The sequence below is a fragment of the Carcharhinus amblyrhynchos genome, chromosome 16 (genome assembly GCF_965287045.1).
Source record: "Carcharhinus amblyrhynchos chromosome 16, sCarAmb.v2.hapA, whole genome shotgun sequence".
Taxonomy (NCBI): Eukaryota; Metazoa; Chordata; class Chondrichthyes; order Carcharhiniformes; family Carcharhinidae; genus Carcharhinus; species Carcharhinus amblyrhynchos.
The window spans coordinates 34,328,736-34,349,041 of record NC_137339.1 but is presented as its reverse complement, the minus strand read 5'-3'; the positions used below and the strand labels follow the sequence as shown (position 1 = coordinate 34,349,041).

At 40.7% G+C, this 20,306-nt stretch overlaps 1 protein-coding gene across 2 annotated transcripts in view; it reads left to right on the top strand.

Annotated features, from left to right (window-relative positions):
- LOC145353948 (beta-1,4-galactosyltransferase 5-like) overlaps nucleotides 1-19,665 on the top strand; it is a 92,609-nt gene extending 72,944 nt beyond the window's left edge. For both annotated transcript variants that reach the window (XM_080204968.1, XM_080204969.1), the window contains exons 6-9: nucleotides 2,236-2,423; nucleotides 3,801-3,923; nucleotides 12,892-12,993; nucleotides 16,641-19,665. In XM_080204968.1, coding sequence (XP_080061094.1) covers nucleotides 2,236-2,423; nucleotides 3,801-3,923; nucleotides 12,892-12,993; nucleotides 16,641-16,788 — 561 coding nt within the window. In that variant the 3' untranslated portion in view covers nucleotides 16,789-19,665. The remainder of the gene's footprint in view (nucleotides 1-2,235; nucleotides 2,424-3,800; nucleotides 3,924-12,891; nucleotides 12,994-16,640) is intronic.
- Nucleotides 19,666-20,306: the final 641 nt, after the last annotated feature.

Below are 20,306 nucleotides of genomic sequence, written 5' to 3'. Positions count from 1 at the left end.
GAGTGACCATTTTGATGTGAGAAGTAAAGAGGAGCTGTGTAACTGGGTATATAACACACGGGTTGGATCCATAAGCTATGTCTGTGCCAATTTGCAGCGCTTGTGGGCGAGACCATATTTCTGATTCATTTTGGAAGGCAAGTCACACCCTATAGTTTGTCTGGAATGTGTTATTTGATTCTGTCTGCTGCAGAGTAATTCAAGGTCTCTGCAATGTGCAATTTGATCCAGTCATTATCAGGTGGTTGGGCGACCATACAAACTAGGAGCAGGAATAGGCCACTTGGTCTTTCAAACTTGCTCTGCCATTCAATCAGATCAAAGCTCTTCTGATTGATTGTAAACTCAACCCTGCATACCCCACATAAGCTTTCACCCTCTCCCTTAAAATAGTCAGCATCTGCTTCCACCATCTTTTCAGGAAGAGATTTTTAGAGACACTCAGCCATCTTGAGAGAAAACATTTGTCTTCATCGGTCCTAAATGGATGACTTCTCATTTTAAACAGTGGCCCCTCGTACTAATCTTCCCATAAGAGGAAACGTTAGCTCCACGTCAATATCCTCCCTCAGGACCTTATGTTTCAATCAAGTAGCCTGTCCAACTTTTTTCATAAGACAACATACCCGTTCCAGGGATTAGTTGGTTACTGTTCAAGGCTTGGGTCACTGTCTTTGTGGAGTAACTGGCTTCAGGCTCAACATGCTTTGGAGGCCCACATCTAGCTTTTCTCTCCAGTTTATTGCCCAGAATCTAGATGTATGCATGACTGATCCAAGTTGTATTCACAGAAGGACTTAGTTTTTTTAATGGGATTTGAGTGTTGCTGGCCAGGCCAGATTTTTTTATTGCCCATCCTAGTTTAAAGAAAAAATATTGCACCTCAAAACTAAAATTTTGAAATAACATGTAAGCATTTAAAATTCAAAAATGGAATAAGTATCTAAATAGTTTTATTAAGGCTTTTTAAAAGTTGCCTTGCAATTACTATACTTTAGTTGGTTATGGATAAAATCGAGCTTTACAACAGAACGTACCTTGTGCAATGGTACACTTTTTTTGCTTCTTTTGGTTGATGAATTTAAACCCAGCACCCACATGCTTGCACAGTGGATGTAAAAGACCTCGTGGCACTATTAAGAGCCTTTATGTTCTGACCAATTTTTATCCCTCAATCAACATCTTAAATAAAATAAGACTATCTGGTCATTATTGTATTGTTTTTGGGAGTTTGCTGTGTTTTCTGCGTTACTACAGTGACTAGATTAGACTGCTGTAAAACACTTCTAGCACTTTTCATTACTGGAAAGAAGTGCAATTTTTTTTCTTTCAGACCTTACTGTTCTTCTGTACATTCTTCCATTTATTTGTGCCATTAATTGCAATATGAATTGAACTAAGGGGCAGGATTCTCCAGACCATCAGCCACACGTTTCTTGGTGCCTTGCTGTTCCTTGGCGGTGGGATTCTCTGCTTTTGCCTCTATCAATGGGCTTTTTCATTGAAACCACCCCACGCAGTAGGGAAATCTGCAGGTGGGGGTGTACTGCCGAAAGGACTAGAGAATCCTGCTGGCTTGAATGGCTGGAGAATTTTGGCCAGAGTTCATTGATAAACTTCGCAACAGGACTGCACTTTCTTTTCAGCAATGTTAACCAAAGTTTACTATGATTTCAGTAATTTTTTTTATTCCATTTTCTGGTTTTTTTAATATTGCACCATGTAGATGTCCTTATTCTAATGATAAGAGATATGCATAGTGTCCAAAATTTTAAGATCAGGTAGAATATGTGTCAAGATAGTTGAGATTTTCTTTGAGCTCACTTAAAAGTTTTTAAAGTTTGTTTATTCGTCACAAGTAGACTCATAGCAGTAATGAAGTTGCTGTGAATATCCCCTAGTTACCACACTCTGGGTACATTGAGGGAGAATTTGGAGCCATTGCATGTAAACAGCACATCTTTTGGACTATGGGAGGAAATCGGAGCATCCGGAGGAAACTCACACACACAGACACGGGGGAGAGTGTGCACACAGTGACCCGAGCTGAGAATTGAACCCAAGTCCCTAGCGCTGTGAGGCAGCAGTGCTTGTAACTCTGCAGCCCCTTGTAAACAATTTTATGTACCTAGTTACAATTTTGTTGCAAGTAACACAGAAAAGAATCCCTCCCAGTCTTGGCTGTTTAAAATGTTCTCATTGCTGGAGAAATGAACTGTTTTCTCTCTCTTACAGGCTGGGTTTCAACCATTTAACCGTGCAATGCTCTTCAATGTTGGGTTTCTGGAGGCTTTGAAAGACTTGGACTGGGATTGCATAATCTTTCATGATGTTGATCACATACCTGAAAATGATCGCAATTACTATGGTTGTGGACAGATGCCAAGGCACTTTGCAGCCAAGTTAGATAAATACATGTACCTGTACGTCCTATTGCTTAATCTGTGATAATCGCTAGACATAGAACTAGAAAACTAGAAGCATTGAAATAGGAAGAAGAGGAGGCCATTTGGCTCTTTGAGCCTATGCCACCATTCATTATGATCATGGCTGATCATCCAACTCAATAGCCTAATCCTCCTTTTTCCCATAACCTTTTTATCCTATTTGCCCCAGGTGCTATATCCAGCCACCTTTTTTTTAAATGCATTCAATGATTGGCATCAATTGCTTCCTGTGGTAATGAATTCCACAGGCTCACCAGTTTTGGTGAAGAAAAGCCTCCTCACCTAAATGGTCTACCCTGAATCTTCAGACTGTGACCCCTGGTCCTGGACTCCCCCACCATCAGGAACACCCTCCCTGCATCTATCCTGCCTAGACCTGTTAGAATTTTATCAGTCTCTGAGATGTCCCCTCATTCGTCTGAACTCCAGTGAAAACAATCCTAACCTAATCAATCTCTCCTCCGACATAAATCCCACCGTCCCCAGAATCAGCTTGGTAAACCTTTTGCTGCAGTTCCTCGAGAGCAAGAACATTCTTCCTCAGAAAAGGAGATCAAAACTGCACGCAATACTCTAAATGTGGTCTCACCAAGGCCCTGTATAGTTGCAACAACATATCCCTGCTCCTGTACTCGAAACCTCTGGCAACATGCCATTTACTGCTTGCTATATCTGCATGCTTACCTTCAGTGACTGGTGCACAATGACGCCCACGTCACGCTGCACTCTCCCCTCTACCAACTTAGACATTTGGGTAGTAATCTACTTTCTTGTTTTTGCTTCCAAAGTGAATAACCTCACATTTTAATCAAAATTATACTGCATCTGCCATTGATTAGCCCACTCACCAACCTGTTCCAGATCATTCTGAAGTATCTCTGCATCCTTGTCACAGTTCAGCCTCCCACCCAACTTGGTATCATCTGCAAACTTTGAGATGTTATGTTTTGCTCCCTCATCCAAATCATTAATCTATATTGTGAATAGCTGGGATCCCAGCACCGATCCCTTTGGCACCCAACTATTGACTGCCTGCTGATTTGAAAAGCACCCTTTAATTCCTACTCTTTATATAGCTTTGTGAAATTCTAGCAAACCTTCATTTTGAATTGAGTTCTTCAGAAAGCTGTAAGCAAGTGGCTTGTTCTGATAGCCATGTTTATACTTCCATGTAAGATCATTAAGAAAGCCATGAAAAGTTGTCAGTGACTCCCTTGTTGGTTGCTCTGATGCACCCATGAATTAGTACTTCCAATGTGTAGTAGACACACCCTGGTTCAATCATTGTTTTCCTTCAACTGCAACTGTACAGACCCCTCCATTTTTTTTAATAGTTCTGTTTTTTTTCTACAGGCTTCCTTATAATGAATTTTTTGGTGGAGTGAGTGGATTAACAGTGGAACAGTTTAGGAAAATTAATGGATTCCCGAATGCTTTCTGGGGTTGGGGAGGTGAAGATGATGATCTCTGGAAAAGGTTAGTTGGGCATGACACAATAATGAGTTGCATCTAAGTTTGTACATATATGTCACTAAACCAGACCGCATTTCATATGGATAGAATTAAAGTGTATTCAAATGAACACCATGTTGAAAGTTATCTTGCTTGACTTAGATTTCTCCAGCAAGAACGAGTGGATTTGAATTTGTATTCAAATCACAGCCAGTGAACTGTTAGTGTGTGTGGACAGATCAAAGGTTCATAAATATATTGGGCCTGAAAATCTTGGAGAGTTGCACTGCTGTTGGAAATGTGGTGTGGCAGGTTTCTAACAGGCAGTTTGCCCTGGGGTTAACTGTCCTGAATCCTTTGGGGCATGATCATTTGGAAAATCTATGGTGCATTTTGGGCACCTGCCCTGATGTAGGCAAAATTTCCATCCCACACCTTTTGTTGGAAGGTTTGGGGGAAGCCAGTGCACTAATCTGGCCAATCGCTCAGCAGTAATGTGCAAGAAATATTGATCATGGAGCAGCTCCTTTTCCTTGAGATGGTCAATCATGTTAAAGAAATTGGCATCGTGGGTCCCACCACTTCTATCAGCAAGATAACCTGTGAGTGCAAGTATGCCTGCCCTGTGCAAGTATACTCTCGTTTGACATTGCGGGGTTGGGTGCTGAGGAGAGCAAACTGCTGGAGTTAATGGTGGCTCATGTTACCCCAAGTTGACCACCTCGTCTAACAGTACAGTGAGTGTGGCAGAGGCAAGAAATATCTGCCAAAACAATCTCCATTTTTGAAAAGAAGGATTTAAGCTTGTAGCTTACCTCTCCAAATTCTGCCCTTCCCTCAATCTGCCCAAAACTTGTATCTTGAAGACCTAGGAAATTTAGGACTGAAATTTTTATTAAAGATAATAAAATTTAATAATTGGTGCATTCATGTTTGTTACCCCTACAAAATACAAATATTGCAATTGTGGCATTGGTAGCTTTCTGAGATGGATGAAAATAAAAAGTTGTCGTTTGTACATTGAAGTAATTTAACTTGTCATGAGCTCTAGCAGCTGACTTTTTAGATATTTTCCTGAAATAATACATATTTTTGTGTATGATGAGTGATTTATTCTTTAAAGAAGCTGGACAGTTCACACTGCAATGCAGTCACCAACTACAAATCTTTCCCCATCTCCTGCCACCTTCTCCAACTTTAAATATTTTTCCATGCATCAGGGTGGCAATACGGATGACTTCAATGTAGTGCTTTCTTTTCACACAGAAAACTATTCCTGGTGCTGCACAAGAAATTGTTTCCCTTAACTGAGGTACTTAGAACATGGGGCTAAGCCTCATAATGAGGACTAAAATGGGAAATTTCTTACCGAGGGTCATGAGTCTTTGGCATTATGTGCCCAAGAAAATTGTCTATGTGCCCAAGAAAATTGTCTATGTGCCACCATTGAATATGTTTGAGACTGGGATTGATAGAGCTTTGATCTCTTGGGGAATGAAAAGATGTGGGGAGGAGCAAGCAAGAAAATTTTGGGTTGAGGCAAAAACTCAATCAGAATTGTATGGAATGTGAAGCATGCTTTAGGAGCACTCTTCTATTTTAATGTGTTGATGTGGTGAAAGGATAGCAAAAGAAGCTAGACTCAAGAGTAAAATTTGGAGGGGTAAGTGAGTAAGGCTGCAAGGTTATAAATGCAGTCAGATTAAGACATTGAGAGATTTGAATACAATAATGAAAAGTTTGTCTTTTGATCTCCTAATATCTCAAAATTAAACTTGGATCTGCGCAAACTTAGATGATGGGTAAGGGAGCAATGTGTGGAATAGGGCCCATGCAAGAGTTTAACGTGAGCTGAAATTTAAGAAGGGTGAAGTGTAGGTGACCAGACTGAGTTCATTGGGTTGGAAGGTTTGAATGTAATGATTTTATCTGTCGGGGAAATTTTTTTTTTCAGTGCAGTGAATTTGGAATTTTAAATAGAAATTAGGCTTAAATAGTCTGGTTTATTTTGAGGTGATCAGTGGGAGAGGTCGGAATTGGTAGTAAGATTATGAAGTTTGTTGTTGGAGCTGGAACTATAGCTTTGGTCTTCCTATTGTTTCACTGAAGTAAAAGACAGTTCCTTTAGAATTGAAAGTCCAAAAATAGTAATCAGAAAGCGCTGCTGAGTGCCACCACTATTATAGAAGCCGACTCCTGATGTACAAATGAGGAAGAAGAGAATCATAGAATCCATATGGTGCAGTACATTCAGCCTATCAAGTCTGCACTGACAACAATCCCACCAGATCCTATCCCCTTAACCCCACGTCCCCTGACACTAAGTCAATTTGGCATGGCCAGTCAACTTAACTTCCATCTGTTTGTCTGTGGGAGGAAACCGAAACACCTGGAGGAAACCCATGCAGACATGGTGAGAACGTACAAACTCTACACAGACAGTGACCCAAGCTGGCAATCAAACCTGAGTCCCTGGCACTGAGGGGCAGTAGTGCCAACCACTGTGCTAAAGTGCCGGAGGAGGGAAAGCGTGCCCCTTCCTGATGTCTGAACAGTTTGGAAGAGCATCATTGCTGGTAATGCTCTGGCTACAGTCAGATGGCTGAGAATAGAATCAAGAAAGAGCAATATTAGGTTGGTTTCCTCCGAGTGCTCCAGTTTCCTCCCACAGTCCAATGACATGCAGGTACATGGATAGATCCTGCTCAGTTACCACTTAATGTCCCAAGATGTTTAGGTTAGGGGGACTAGAAGGGTAAATACGTGGGGTTGTGGGATAGGGCTTAGGTGGGAAGTTCTGTCAGAGTCAGTGCAAACCCAATAGGCTAAATGGCTTCCTTCTGCACTGTAGGGATTCTATGATTCTTTGGCTTCTGAGCTAGTAAGTTAATGGAAGATATCAGAGTGCGATTTTACAATGTTGAAAGCTGCAGAAAGATCAGCATCTTATATAGCACCGGTAGTTTAATATCCAGCATCTTTCTCAAAGATGATTATGAAATGCTGTTTCAAATTTGAGGGGGGGGGAGGGTGGTGTGGGATTGGGAGTCAAGACTCTTGGGGGTGCGGGGGGGGTGGTCGCAGTCAGGGCTGGGAGGCCAGCGATCAGTCGTAGGGGTGTCACATGGCTGGCAATACAGGGTCTTGCCGCTGGCCAGTGCGGGGCTGCGGTTCATATGCTGATCTCAGTGCTGATTGGTGCCTATGCAGCGACCCACTCAGCACTATGCTATTGGTCTCATCATCGGGAGTAAGCCCTGCCCACTGACTTGCAGTGTGATTTGCCAAAATGCAGTGTGGGAGATTCATTTTAAAAGTCCTGCTGGGAAAAAAAGTCATGATGTGGAGATGCTGGCGTTGGACTGGAGTAAACACAGTAAGAAGCCTGACAACACCAGGTTCAAGTCCAACCGATTTGATTGATAGTAAACTCAAGCTTTTGAGGTTCCCCTCTTTGTCAGGTGAATGGAGAGTTCTGGCTTCAGACAGTACATATAAAGCACAGACAGTTTACAGATTACTGATTAGAATGCGAATCTTTACACCTAACCTGCTATTCCAGTCTTAAAGTGGCTGACAATGTGAATGGAAGGAGCACTGAGCACAGGTTAAAGAGATGTGTATTGTCTCCAGACAGTACAGTAAGTGAGGTTTTGCAAACCCAGGCAAGTCATGGGGGTTACAGATAGTGCAACATGAACCCAAGATCCCTGTTGAGACCATCCTCGTGTGCAGAACTTGGCTATCGGTTTCTGCTCAGCGACTCTACGCTGTCGTGTGTTGTGAAGGCCACCTGGGAGAATGCTTGCCCGAGGGTCGGAGGCCGAATGCCCATGACCACTGAAGTGTTCGCCAACAGGAAGGGAACGGTCTTGCGTGGTGATTGTCAAGCGATGTTCATTCATCCGTTGTTGTAGCGTCTGCATAGTCTCCCCAGTGTACCATGCTTCGGGACATCCTTTCTTGTAACGTATTAGGTAGACCACGTTAGCCAAGTTGTAAGAGTATTTACTGTGTACCTGGTGGATGGTATTCTCACGTGTGATGATGTCATCCATGTTGATGATTTGCCATGTCTTGCAAAGGTTGCTGTGGCAGGGTTGTGTGGTACTGTGGTCACTGTTCTCCTGAAGGTTGGGTAGTTTGCTGCAAACAATGGTCTGTTTGAGGTTGCGTGGTTGTCTGAAGGCAAGAAGTGGGGATGTGGGGATGGCCCTGGCGAGATGTTCGTCTTCCTTAATGATATGTTGAAGACTCTGGAGAAGTCTTACTGTACTGTTTGGAGACAATACACATCTTTTAACCTGTGCTCAGTGCTCCTTCCACTCACATTGTCAGCCACTTTTAAGACTTGAATAGCAGGTTAGGTGTGAAGATTTGCGTTCTAATCAGTAATCTGTAAACTGTCTGTGCTGTTATATGTACTGTCTGAGGCCAGAACTCTCCATTCACCTGGCAAAGGGGGGAACCTCGAAAGCTTGTGAGCTTACTATCAAATAAATCGGCTGGACTTAAAACCTGGTGTTGTCAGACTTCTTACTGGGGGCGGGGGAGAAAAAAAGTAGCATGATTTACTCCAGTTTTTATGCAAATTTGTGACTCTTTTTAAGAAGCATCTTTTAAAGGATGAGAGAGAGGGAGACAGAGCTTTAGGGGGAATCCAGAGCATGAGGCCAAGGTGGGATAATAACTTCTGGCAGCTTTGAAAGGAATGTCATTTTTGAGTTTCATCAGAATAAGTTTGGAATTGTGGCAGGAGTAGAAACCAAATTGGAGAGTTTCAAATGGAATTGAGTGAGAGAGGTGGTTACGGATCTGGAAGGCAACAGGTTCAAGAATCATGTAGAGGAAAGGAATATGTCCCTAAGCAGGTAGTTCGCCCAGGATGAGACTAGCCCATTGCACTTTGGGTGTGCTGATGCGTGCGATGACCCCAAATGCGGGATACTCCACTGCAAAATTTGTGATAGTGGAGGACTGCGTTCCCACTCTCCCCTGGCTTTACAAACAAAAATAGACCTGGTTCTGCCTTCTTCCAAAAGGGGGAGTTGGAACAACTCCATTCAAGGTATCGTAGTTCTAATCCAATAGATTGCAAGCTGGAATACATACTGATTTCAGCCTCAACTTGATAGTACCCTAAGAAGCATGTGACTCTTTAAAACTACCCTGGGTCACAATGTGACCAAACTCTTCACAAACAGACCAAGGTGATAAACCTTCTCTCCATTACTGATGATGTATGGCATCATACATCATTGCTACTATCCCATTGGAAACTCTTTCAGTAGCTTAAATTTAATAATATACCCACCACACTTCAGCTTGAAAGAAAAATTCAAATATTAGTATAACATTTACACTCCATCTAGAACTCCCCTTGTAGCATACTGTAGCACTAAAAATAAAACATCCAATTAATCCTACAACCTCACTACAAGATATGGTGTTGCACACTACTTTTTATTTGTGTAAAATAATTGATTTTTTTAAGCTATTTCATAAGAACATAAGAACATAAGAAATAGGAGCAGGAGTAGGCCAACTAGCCCTTTGAGCCTGCCCCGCCATTCAATAAGATCATGGCTGATCTGTCGTGGCTCAGTTCCACTTTCCCGCCTTCTCCCCATAGCCCTTAACCCCCTTGCCTATCAAAAACCTATCTACCCGCGTCTTAAATATATTTAGCGAGGCAGCCTCCACCATTTCAACGGGCAGAGAATTCCAGAGATTCACCACCCTTTGAGTGAAGAAGTTCCTCCTCAACTCTGTTCTAAACTGCCCCCCCCCATCTTGAGGCTGTGCCCTCTAGTCCTACTGTCCTTTCTGAGCGGGAAGAGTCTCTCCACCTCTATCCTATCCATCCCATTCATCATCTTATATGTCTCAATGAGATCTCCCCTCATTCTTCTAAACTCTAGCGAGTACAAGCCTAGTTTATTCAGCCTCTCCTCATAGTTCAACCCCCTCAACTCTGGTACCAGCCTAGTAAACCTCCTCTGCACTTCCTCCAAGGCCAAAATATCCTTGCGTAAGTGCGGCGACCAAAACTGCACACAGTACTCCAGCTGCGGCCTCACCAGTGCCCTGTACAGTTGCAGCAAGACCCCTCGCTATGAAGGCCAGCATCCCATTCGCCTTCCTGACCACCTGCTGCACCTGCAGGCTGGGTTTTTAGCGACTCATGCACAAGGACCCTGAGGTCCCTCTGCACCGTCGCATGCTGCAGTTTTTCACCATGTAAGCAATAGTCCTTCCTACCATTATTCCTACCAAAGTGGACAACTTCACGCTTGCCAACATTGAATTCCATTTGCCAGTTCCTGGCCCATTCACCCAGCCTATCTAGATCCTTCTGCAGACTTTCCACGCCCTCCACACAATTTGCCGTTCCACCAATCTTGGAATCATCAGCAAATTTCGACACCATACACTCGGTTCCCTCCTCCAGATCATCTATATAAATGGTAAATAGCTGAGGCCCCAGCACCGAACCCTGGGGCACTGCACTAGTTACCAACCGCCAATCTGAACAGCACCCATTGATCCCCACTCTGCCTCCTATTTGACAGCCAATCCCCTATCCATGCTAACACTACCCCCAACTCCATGCCCCCTGACCTTCTGTAATAACCTCTTGTGTGGCCCCTTATCAAACACCTTCTGAAAATCAAGAAACACCACATCTACCAGCTCTCCTCTATCCACCGCCCTAGACACATCCCCATAGAACTCCAATAAATTTGTCAGACACGACTTCCCCTTAACAAAACCGTGCTGCGTCTGCTCTATCAAACAATTTCAGTGCATACATGATTGCCTTCCATGCACCCTTGATTTACATACTATGTGAGAAGCAGCACTTGTTTGTGTATGATACTCAACTATACATATACATAAAGTTCCATGACATTAGAACAGTTTAAAAGACATTTTAACACCGAGATTAATTGTTTAGGATTGCAACCAGTCAGTATCACTTCCACGTTCTGACCACACTCCGAGGGAGGAAGCTGTCAAAGGCCGCAATTTTCCTGGAAGTTTTCTAAAGATAGGTTTGGTGGCCAATTAGGGATGGCAGGTGGGGGAGGCCGAGTGTTCAGGCTCAGCTTAAAGCAACAACGGCAGCCAGTATCATGGCCACGTTTTGTAATGCAATGGCAGATAGAAGCGAGGAGAAGGGTTAGAGACTAGGTAATTGTGACAGGACTGCCCCATGATTTAGTGATGCTGCCCTTTAAGTGCAGCACAACACTTGGATGATAGCCGTCCTGGTCTGCGGCCACTAGCAGACACACTAGCTGCAGAGACAGAGGATGCACGGTTCTTCTGAACATGGGAGTGTACCCAGGGTAATTACTGACCCATCAGCAAAGCTGAAATCTCTGGCACAACTGAAGAGCTACCAGCACTGTTAAATGCAGCATCACATTTAAATTAGTTGCTGAAATTGGGGAAGAGGGGCCAGCACTGCCTAATCTCTCTTGTCTGTCCTTGTAGAAGAGGGTACACAATGTCAGGGAGAGGGGCTGCACTGATGGAGAAGTCCCCAGCTCACCATCCTGACTTCAGTGGGGGAGACAGCACTTGACACAAGGAAAAGGAAGTTCAAAAGTCAGGTCATGCTAATGCTTGTTATTCAAGCTTTTATATTTTACTGGATGGTCTTGCCAGGAACATTAGCTTTAGATCTCTTTCAATGCTGACAATCCTCCTATGTATACAGAATGTTTTAATTTATATTTCTAGCATTCTCAGTTTGATATTAAAAGAGCTTGTCAGATTTCAGCTGGTTTTCATTCTAAGTTGTGGAATATAATGCTGTCTGCTACCATTGCCAAGGGCCAAGGAGAGGGTTTGTGAAGAAGGTTTGACCTCCCATGGTGTTCAATTTTGATTTAAGCTGCTTGCAGTGATGCTATGTGAAGTCGAGGTATTTATTCCCATGCACAAGAGGGGGAATACTAGATGGAGAGTAAATGTTAAATTGACATTTGAATTTTTCTCCTGAGCTGAAATGTGGTGGATATATTATGCAGGCAGTAAGTCCTGCTGATACACTTGTATAACTATTTAGAGTCCAGATAGATATCTTGTTAGAAATGAACATAGGAACATAAGAATTAGGAATCAAAGTGGGCAAATTCAGCCCTTCAAGCCTGCTCTGCTATTCAATCAGATCATGACTGATCTCTCCCTCATCTCAAATCCAACTTGCCACCTGTTCCCCATATCCCTCTTTCCCTCTTTTTTTTTATTAGAATTATGTCTACCACCCTTTTGAAACCATTCAACTACTCGGGCTCTGCTGTGAACATGAAATATTCCAGGAATACTGAAGGCACAAACGTGCCACTGTATGGGATCAATCCAGTTGTCATTGCTACTGCAGTTGGTGGAATTTGAGTACTGTAGATATGAACATATTAGAGTTATTCTGCCTCTGTCATTGCTAAATTACCATGAATAGAGACATGGGGTTAATTTTGGTCATTTCCCTTGCAGTTCTAAATTACACTATTGCCATGATGTATATCTGTTTTCGTTTGTCTTTGAGACAGGTCTGACAAAACATTATCCCTATCCAGTAATTGTTAGGAATTATGTGCTCTGTATTTTTAAAAAGGAAATTGCACCTTTTTTTGTTTGGATTATTGATAGCAATATCATGTAGGGACTTGCAGAGAGGGAATCACGTAAGTATAGTTAGTAAGGCATTTTTTAGGATGAGGTTCTTTGTTTTCCTCCTCACCTTCTCATATACATTGGTGAATGGAGAATAAGTTGGAAGAATGAACAGCACAGCTGCCAAAGGTTATAACCTTTTATACTTTCAGACTATTTTTGTCAAATTTGAATGTGCTGCACTTAATCATTTGCAACAAAAATCCCTGTTTTGAAAATGAATAAATTTTCTGGCCTTGCTTCAAATAAAGTGCATTAATTTTGATGTAGCTAAAAATGTGTTTAAGAATCTATGTGGCTTTTTTAGGGTTCAGTTTGCTGGCCTGACAGTGACAAGACCAGGGGGTGATTTAGGAAAATACAAATCTGTTCCTCACCACCATCGAGGGGAAGTGCAGTTCTTGGGAAGGTGAGTATCACTTTTTCAGGTACTGTGCTTGAACGTACTTACTGGATTTGGATTCAGAGGGGATGGTAGAAAACATTCTTAAAATGGCTTGTCCAAGGTTATGAAACGATTTCAAAATAAATATTGATCACAACACTACTTGGCAATATTAACATTACAATAAAGTGAAAATTCTCAGTGATTTCTAGTATCACGTATGAAATGTTCAAAAAGTTATTGTAAGAATGGTGTTCCTCACGCTTCTACATTATAGACAAGCTATTGTCGTAACATTGAATGGTAAGCTGATCTGAAAAAGCTCTCCTTTTGTATAATTCCATTCCATGCATGCATGAACTTAATTACCACCTTGTGTAACCATATGTAATCCTCTAAGCCCTCCCTTTCAGCAATTGATCCAAGGAATGGGCATTAAGGCTCCCAACCTTTTAGAGCATTGAGATCTAGGCAACACAACCCTAAACCATATCAGATTGTAAAGCAAATTAAGTAAAGTCTGGGCACAGAGGTTTGCATTGCGACTGAATTGTATTAAATTAAGAGCATGCCTATTGTGGGTTAGTCTAATTTATTCCTTATTGTTTCAAAATCCACACATTTTTATCAATGAAGTGCAGAAACTTATACTGGAAACCCAAGCATAAACATACATCTTCAGGCCTGGAGCACAAGGGTTGTAAATGAGTTACTCTTAACTATAGGGATTAAATTGGCAGTGCACAGCAAGTACACAACCTGATCACGGTGGGTTTCAGTACTGAGATTTTCTAGAGTATCCTTCAATTGTGAATGCAGCACGAGTGGTGAAATTTGTCTTTATCCAGAAAGCAAACAATTAGGTATTCACTCACCAAGCAATATATTACCAACAGGCTTCAGAATATTCATCTTTGTCTTGGTAGGCCATCACACAGTGAACATTTGGTGAGCGTGTATTATTAGGACTGGTTATTATACAGCAATGTCAGCTCACTCTGAATCCCTTGAGTACAGTGATGACAGTAAATGGAGTAATTGCATATTTATCAATTTGACTTTTGGGAAGTAAAGGCTTGATTTTGCTGTCAGCAATATAGCAGTGGTGCTTGCAGTTGACTACGAAAAAAGCTGCCCATAAAATTGTAGCTGTTCCCCTTGCCTAGCAACATTTTAAATGTTTTATCAAGATGAGGACTTTGGTTGTGAGAAGCAGTAAAGTGAATAAGGCAGAACAAGGAATCAATTACATTGAAATATTCTCAGACAGCAAATCAGGAATTAGAATCATAGAATCCTACAGTGTGGAAGGAGGCCATTCGGCCCATCAGGTCTGCATCTGATCTCAGTCCCACCCAGGCCCTATCCCCATAACCCCATGCCTTGACCCTAGCTAGTTCCCTTGAAATTTAGCATAGCCAATCAACCTAACCCACACTTCTTTGGACTGCGGGAAGAAATCTGAGCACCCAGAGGAAGCCCACACAGACACAGGGAGAACATGCAGATTTGCCACACACTGACCCAAGCCAGGAATTGAACCCATGTCCCTGCCACTGTGAGGCAGCAGTGCTAGCCAAGTACTTGATCCTTCATTTTAATTTAAACTTTCAGCAAGCAAAATTTAATGATTGGGTTTAGCTGTAATATAAATATAACAAGATTATTTTTTCAAAGTATGTAGAATCTTTTATCACATTCCTCAAATATAAAATTTCTTCCTGTTTAGTATGGGTGTTTAGCTAGTGCACCATTGAAATTAGTAATATTTGAAGAGAACTTATAGTGGATGTTTCAGTCAATTCATTGTTTGAGGGGACTTCAAAACACATCCCCTGGAGGAGCATTGGTCACCTTCTGGACTTTTTACATTATTCTGCACACATACAAACTCCTGGATACTGTTGGTATCAGTGGAGTATAATGATGCTGCTGACATTTTTGCTATCATTGTCATTGCAAAATCCAGGCCAATGTTTTCTTTATTGTGCATTGATCATTAAGGCAACATTAACATCAAAGCATTTTGTCTCCATAGCACTCATTCTACAAATGTAGAACACAGCTGAATATCAGTGTGATTTTTGAGTTTATCCTCTTCAGTTTTGTGAATTATTTATTTCATTTTCACTTAACATCTCATGACAAATTACTCCCTTTGGAAATATCCAAATATTTGGTGGGAGATAGTGCTGGATACCTTAAACATAAACCTATTAATAGTGCAAAACTGTTGATCTCTTGACTTGGAGTCTGTTCCTTTTATTGGGCAAATGGAGAACAAATGTCAACAAGTAAATAACCATTTGGACTAAAAATAGATTGTAGGTTTTTTTGAGTCACTCATAATTGAGCTGATTTTCAGTTCTTTGCTGTTAATTTTACCAAATGGTTGGGTGTCATGTGATATTGTGACATAAACAAAATGTATTCCAAAATTGATCTTATTTGGCCTTTTGGCTAAGCTCAAGTGTAGTATCAAAGTGCTGTGCTTGGTTGAAGTCATTAGGTTACATTTTAGCTTCATTTCAAGCAATTTTTAAAATTTTTGGCTAAGATGCAGAAGAGATCAAGCCTTGGAGGAGATGCCATGCCTACTCCAATCAGCTTGGATCATGTAGATCAAGCCCAAGATAGGAGGTGAGAGTGCTGTCTTGTCAGCTTGGATCGGGAATGTCTCAACTTGTTGAGACTCTGAATTGGACTTGATTGAATTGGGATTTTAAAAAAATACTGTGGGTGCTGGGATCTGAAACAAAAAACAAAATATTTGAAAATCTTAGCCGGTCTGACAGCATCTGCAGAGAGAGAATACAGCCTATGTTTTGAGTCTGGCTGACCCTTTGTCAGAACAGCTCAGGACTCTGGGTCACCCAGACTCAAAGTTGACTCTATTCCCTCTCTTCACAGATGCTATCAGACCGGCTGAGATTTTCCAACATTTTCTGTTTTTTGACCTTATTTAATATGCTTCTTGCCACACTCGCCCCCATCCACAAAATATAATATCCACTTATTCAGCAAATAGCTGTGTAAATAGATACTTAGGACAAACTTTAAAAATTAAAGTAAATAATTCACTTGTACTAATGGTGTTAGGATTCTAATTCTGCAAAGCTGAACCTATTTATCTTGAATAAAAGTCCCCAACCTGACAGCCCCCTCCCCCAACACACCACCTCAATAACCACTCTCCCAAAACACCTAAAATATATGACAGAACCTACACACCCATTACTCCCTTTCTTCAAGGGCCTTGACCAACACCACCTCCCCCACCCCTTTTTCCACATGGCTTACTATCTCTCTCAGGTACCGAAACTCCCACCATGTCCTAATAAACAAGAATACCCACTCCATCCTCCTCCCATCCACTACCCCTCACAAGAAAAGACTGACGTGAGTCATTAAAAACAAAGGAAAAAGTCCAGGAGACAAGACGACAACAAGCCACAATGAGGGCAAGGCATCACAAGGGTCACCAAAGGTTTGACATGAATCAAATGAAAAGAGAACAAGAAGGAAAGTGGGCACGTCCCTCTCTCTCTGACCCCAAAAACCTATCTATCTTGTCTAATGCTCATTGTTAGTTGCATGTTAATTCAGTAACATTGAACTGTTATGAGCGCCTTAACAAACTGTTTTACTATCGTTTTGATTTGTTGTTGCAGATATGCTTTGTTGAGACATTCTAAAGAGAGGCAACAGCTTGATGGCCTGCAAAACTTGAAGTACTTTCCAAATATCACAGTTGAAGTCTTGTATAAAAATATAACTGTAAACTTGACACCGGAGCTGGCTCCAGTGAGTGACTATTAAGTTATAATAGGCATAATGGTATAGTGAGGGTTAGGATTGCTTGCTCAGAAAAAAAAATTGATGGACTTGTAAACCTGGTTTTTAAAAAAAAAATCTGCAATGAGACAACACAAAAGTTCCGTTGCGTGGTCTTGTGGAATTGGCCAGCACTCCTGATTTTACTCTGACAACGGGTTGGGTAATGGTCAATGCCTATGCAGAAGCGCTGGTGAGCATGATAAAATCAGGCTTGAAATTCCTTGTGTCATGAACTTCATGAGTGTAACCCCTCATTCCCACTTTTCCAATTGGATAATAGTACATCATTGATCAAGAAGGAAAAATAAACTGGTGAATCCACATAGCAGCATTGGAGCAATGAATCAAACTGAATTCCAAGACTGCAGATCTAGTTGGAAGCTATTGTATCATATTTTGGCATTGGATGCCAATAGGAATGAAGTGAGCAGTTTCCTTTCCAATCACCTTGTGATCAAATACTAAATTAGCTGAAAAGCATACCATTACCTTTTTTTATTCACTAGTAATTGTTAACACACTTCTAGTGGATGAAGTTTTTGTAAATAAGCTGTGAATTGCCAGATATTTTTTTATTTATAGTCTACTGAACCACAAGGTTTACATGTTGAGATCAACAATTTAAGTCTGACACTGTTGTATATGTAAGGCACAGAACACACACAATACAATCCCCTTGTAAACATGAGGTGATTTTATTAGCATGTGTTCCCGAATATATGACTTAATGAGTGTTCCGTTTCAGCCCTCTTTACTGCTACACTCTCTCATGCTGCTGATATTCATGGATTGTTCTGAGAAAATTTGGCAGTTTTATGCATGCCTTAGTTAAACTGTGGTTGCTTGACTTTATTCAATGTAACTGATTATATTTGAAATATCAGTGTTTTGTTAAAAGCAAATGTGTGCCAATAACACTGTAGCATTTTGTTCTATCAATTCAAATGACTACACTTAAAATGTAGAAAGCTATTTTCCACCTTTATGAATTGGGTTTATGGCAACACCTAGCACTTGTGAAGTCAAGCCTGTGTTTCTTTTAACATTCTGCATTTGGGGGTTCAACTGCCTTCCTTAGTTTATGGCATTTAGCTGCTAATGTCAGCTTCTCTGTCTGAATTGGTGAGCTCCTTTTGCCCTTACCATGTTTGTAGAATGTCAACTTAATGAGTTTGGTGCTAAAGCCCATTGCCTGTTTAAATTGTTCAGCCATTTTTAAAAGAAACATGGTTTATAGTATTAGATGTTGTAGATGATCACTGCTCAAGAATGGTAGGATGTGGCACTGCACACGTGATTCTGCAGTTTTTTATGCCAAGGATAAATGAAGTGTTACGTAAAATATGATGAGCACACCATGCAACTTTTAACACAACTGCTGGTGATCCATTGCTTTAAGTGCCAGGATAAGAGATGGGGGAAAAGAGAATTTTTTTTAAAGTGGGGGTATATGTATATGTATATGTGTATATGTATATATGTATGTATATTTTTGTATCAATCTTTAGTTTACGCCTTTTATGAGTCTTATGATTGCATCCAACAATAAATGGTAGGGAGATGACACAGGCCCTGCTGTTTGCAGTGAGAAACAACCTAAGTGAGTCGGCATGGAAGCTTTTGTTGCAAGGTCATGATCAGTCCATATGAAAGGACATCTAAGGATGAAATTTCTCCTGTCCATTTTTTTAGCTAAATTGTTAGTGTGAACACAAAATAGAACTCCTATTTTGTTCTCTGCTGATCCTGTTTTGCTAAAGATTCTCAAGGTAAAGAATTTTGCTCCTAGACTTGTCCTTGAAAGGCTGCTAGCCTTATTTAGTTTTTATGTTCACATTGAAAGCTAATGTTTCACAAAGGAATATTGCAGATATTATCCTGAAGACCAAATATGATGCAGTCAAGAGTGTATAGCAATAAAGAGAAGGCTGATTTGTTTCATTTTCAGCTGTCAATGGTAACTTGTGTTGCTATTTCTGAATCTGATATATTGCTTTACTGCAGAAATAAAATTGTGATTGTATTTTGTTTCGATTGATAGCTATATGTAACCATATGTTTGTCTTTTTTCCACCTCTATATTTTTTCCTTCTGATCCACTCCCACTCCTTCCCCAAAATGGCTTTGATGAAGCACTTAAATATGTACTGGTCATGTTTTGGTGATTTCTCTCCAATGAGTTTTTGTGTATTTGTATAAAGGAGAAAATTGTGATGTGCATGTTCCAACATAATATAGAAAACATTCTGAAAAATTCCATAGTTTAAGAATTGGGGAGGAAAAAATAACTTCAAAATCATCGAGAAAGGTATTTACTAGGTTTAGCTTTTGAGTCAGTGTGAAACAATTCAAACCACAGATTTTAATTTTCCAATGTAGCTACTGGGTAAAATCCCCTGTCCATTTCACAAACATGTTCCATGTTGTGGGGATGAAGGATAATCCTGATTTGGATCACTTTTTGCCATATTTGGTGCACAAGACTCACAATATGTTAGTATGTGAGCCAAATAGCATGCAAAGTAAGTTGGTAAATATGCAAGAGAGTAGAAAACCATCAAACTTGTGTGCAGGAATAAGGCCTAATTGGATAGAATTTTTTTCAAATGTTGGCATGCACTGGTTATTGAATATGGTTCCTTTTTAAATTTTTGTTGTATGGTCTAGTTTTTGCATGTTTCCAAATAGAATGGGACGGATCAGCAAAGTTCTAGACCTGTGCACTGAAAAGCATTGAAAAGTATTAGAGTTTTCACCTCAAAGCCTTCTGTCCCACCTTTCACACCTTTGATCATTTGTTATACATTTTTGTATTAATTTATGGATGATTTTTTCAATAAAATGTGAAAGACACCATGAGTCAATGTGTAGATTACAACTAATTCATAAATGTCAGGGTATTTATTCCATGAGACAATTCAAATTAAACATTTTAAATATCCTTGTGAAGAGGGAAGTTTAAAAAAAATTCTGTAGAAAATGTTACACAAAGTGCTCTGACTGAGCCACATTAATTTGTATAACATGAATAGATGTATTTAGAGTATCTGACCCCCAGTCTCCACATCGATCACTGTACTATGAAAAATCTTGCTTTGACAATTGGTTCATTGTTGTCTGATGCCAGTTCGTGCAATGTGACAATGTTTGTCTCAGCCTGATGCCTGAGTAAGTATGTTGCCTCCACTACTGCAGTTATTTTCTATAGAGGAAGAATTGAGGCGAGACTGCAAGGTGTTATTGGATAACTGATCATTCAGAAAATATTATATGGTTATTGCTGTTTTAATTCCAGAATGTACTCTGGTTTCCAAAATTCATTGATGTAATAGCATTCATCCTTGCTTGTGGAGTTAAGGGACTTCTTAATTCACATGTACCAGTCTTGGTTGACCATGATCTGCAGTAACCTTGCAGTGCTGAATACAACAGAAAATATAGGGATTTGGGGGGGAGAAAGAGAGGGGTGAGTGGGATTATGTGGATGGCTCTTTCAAAGG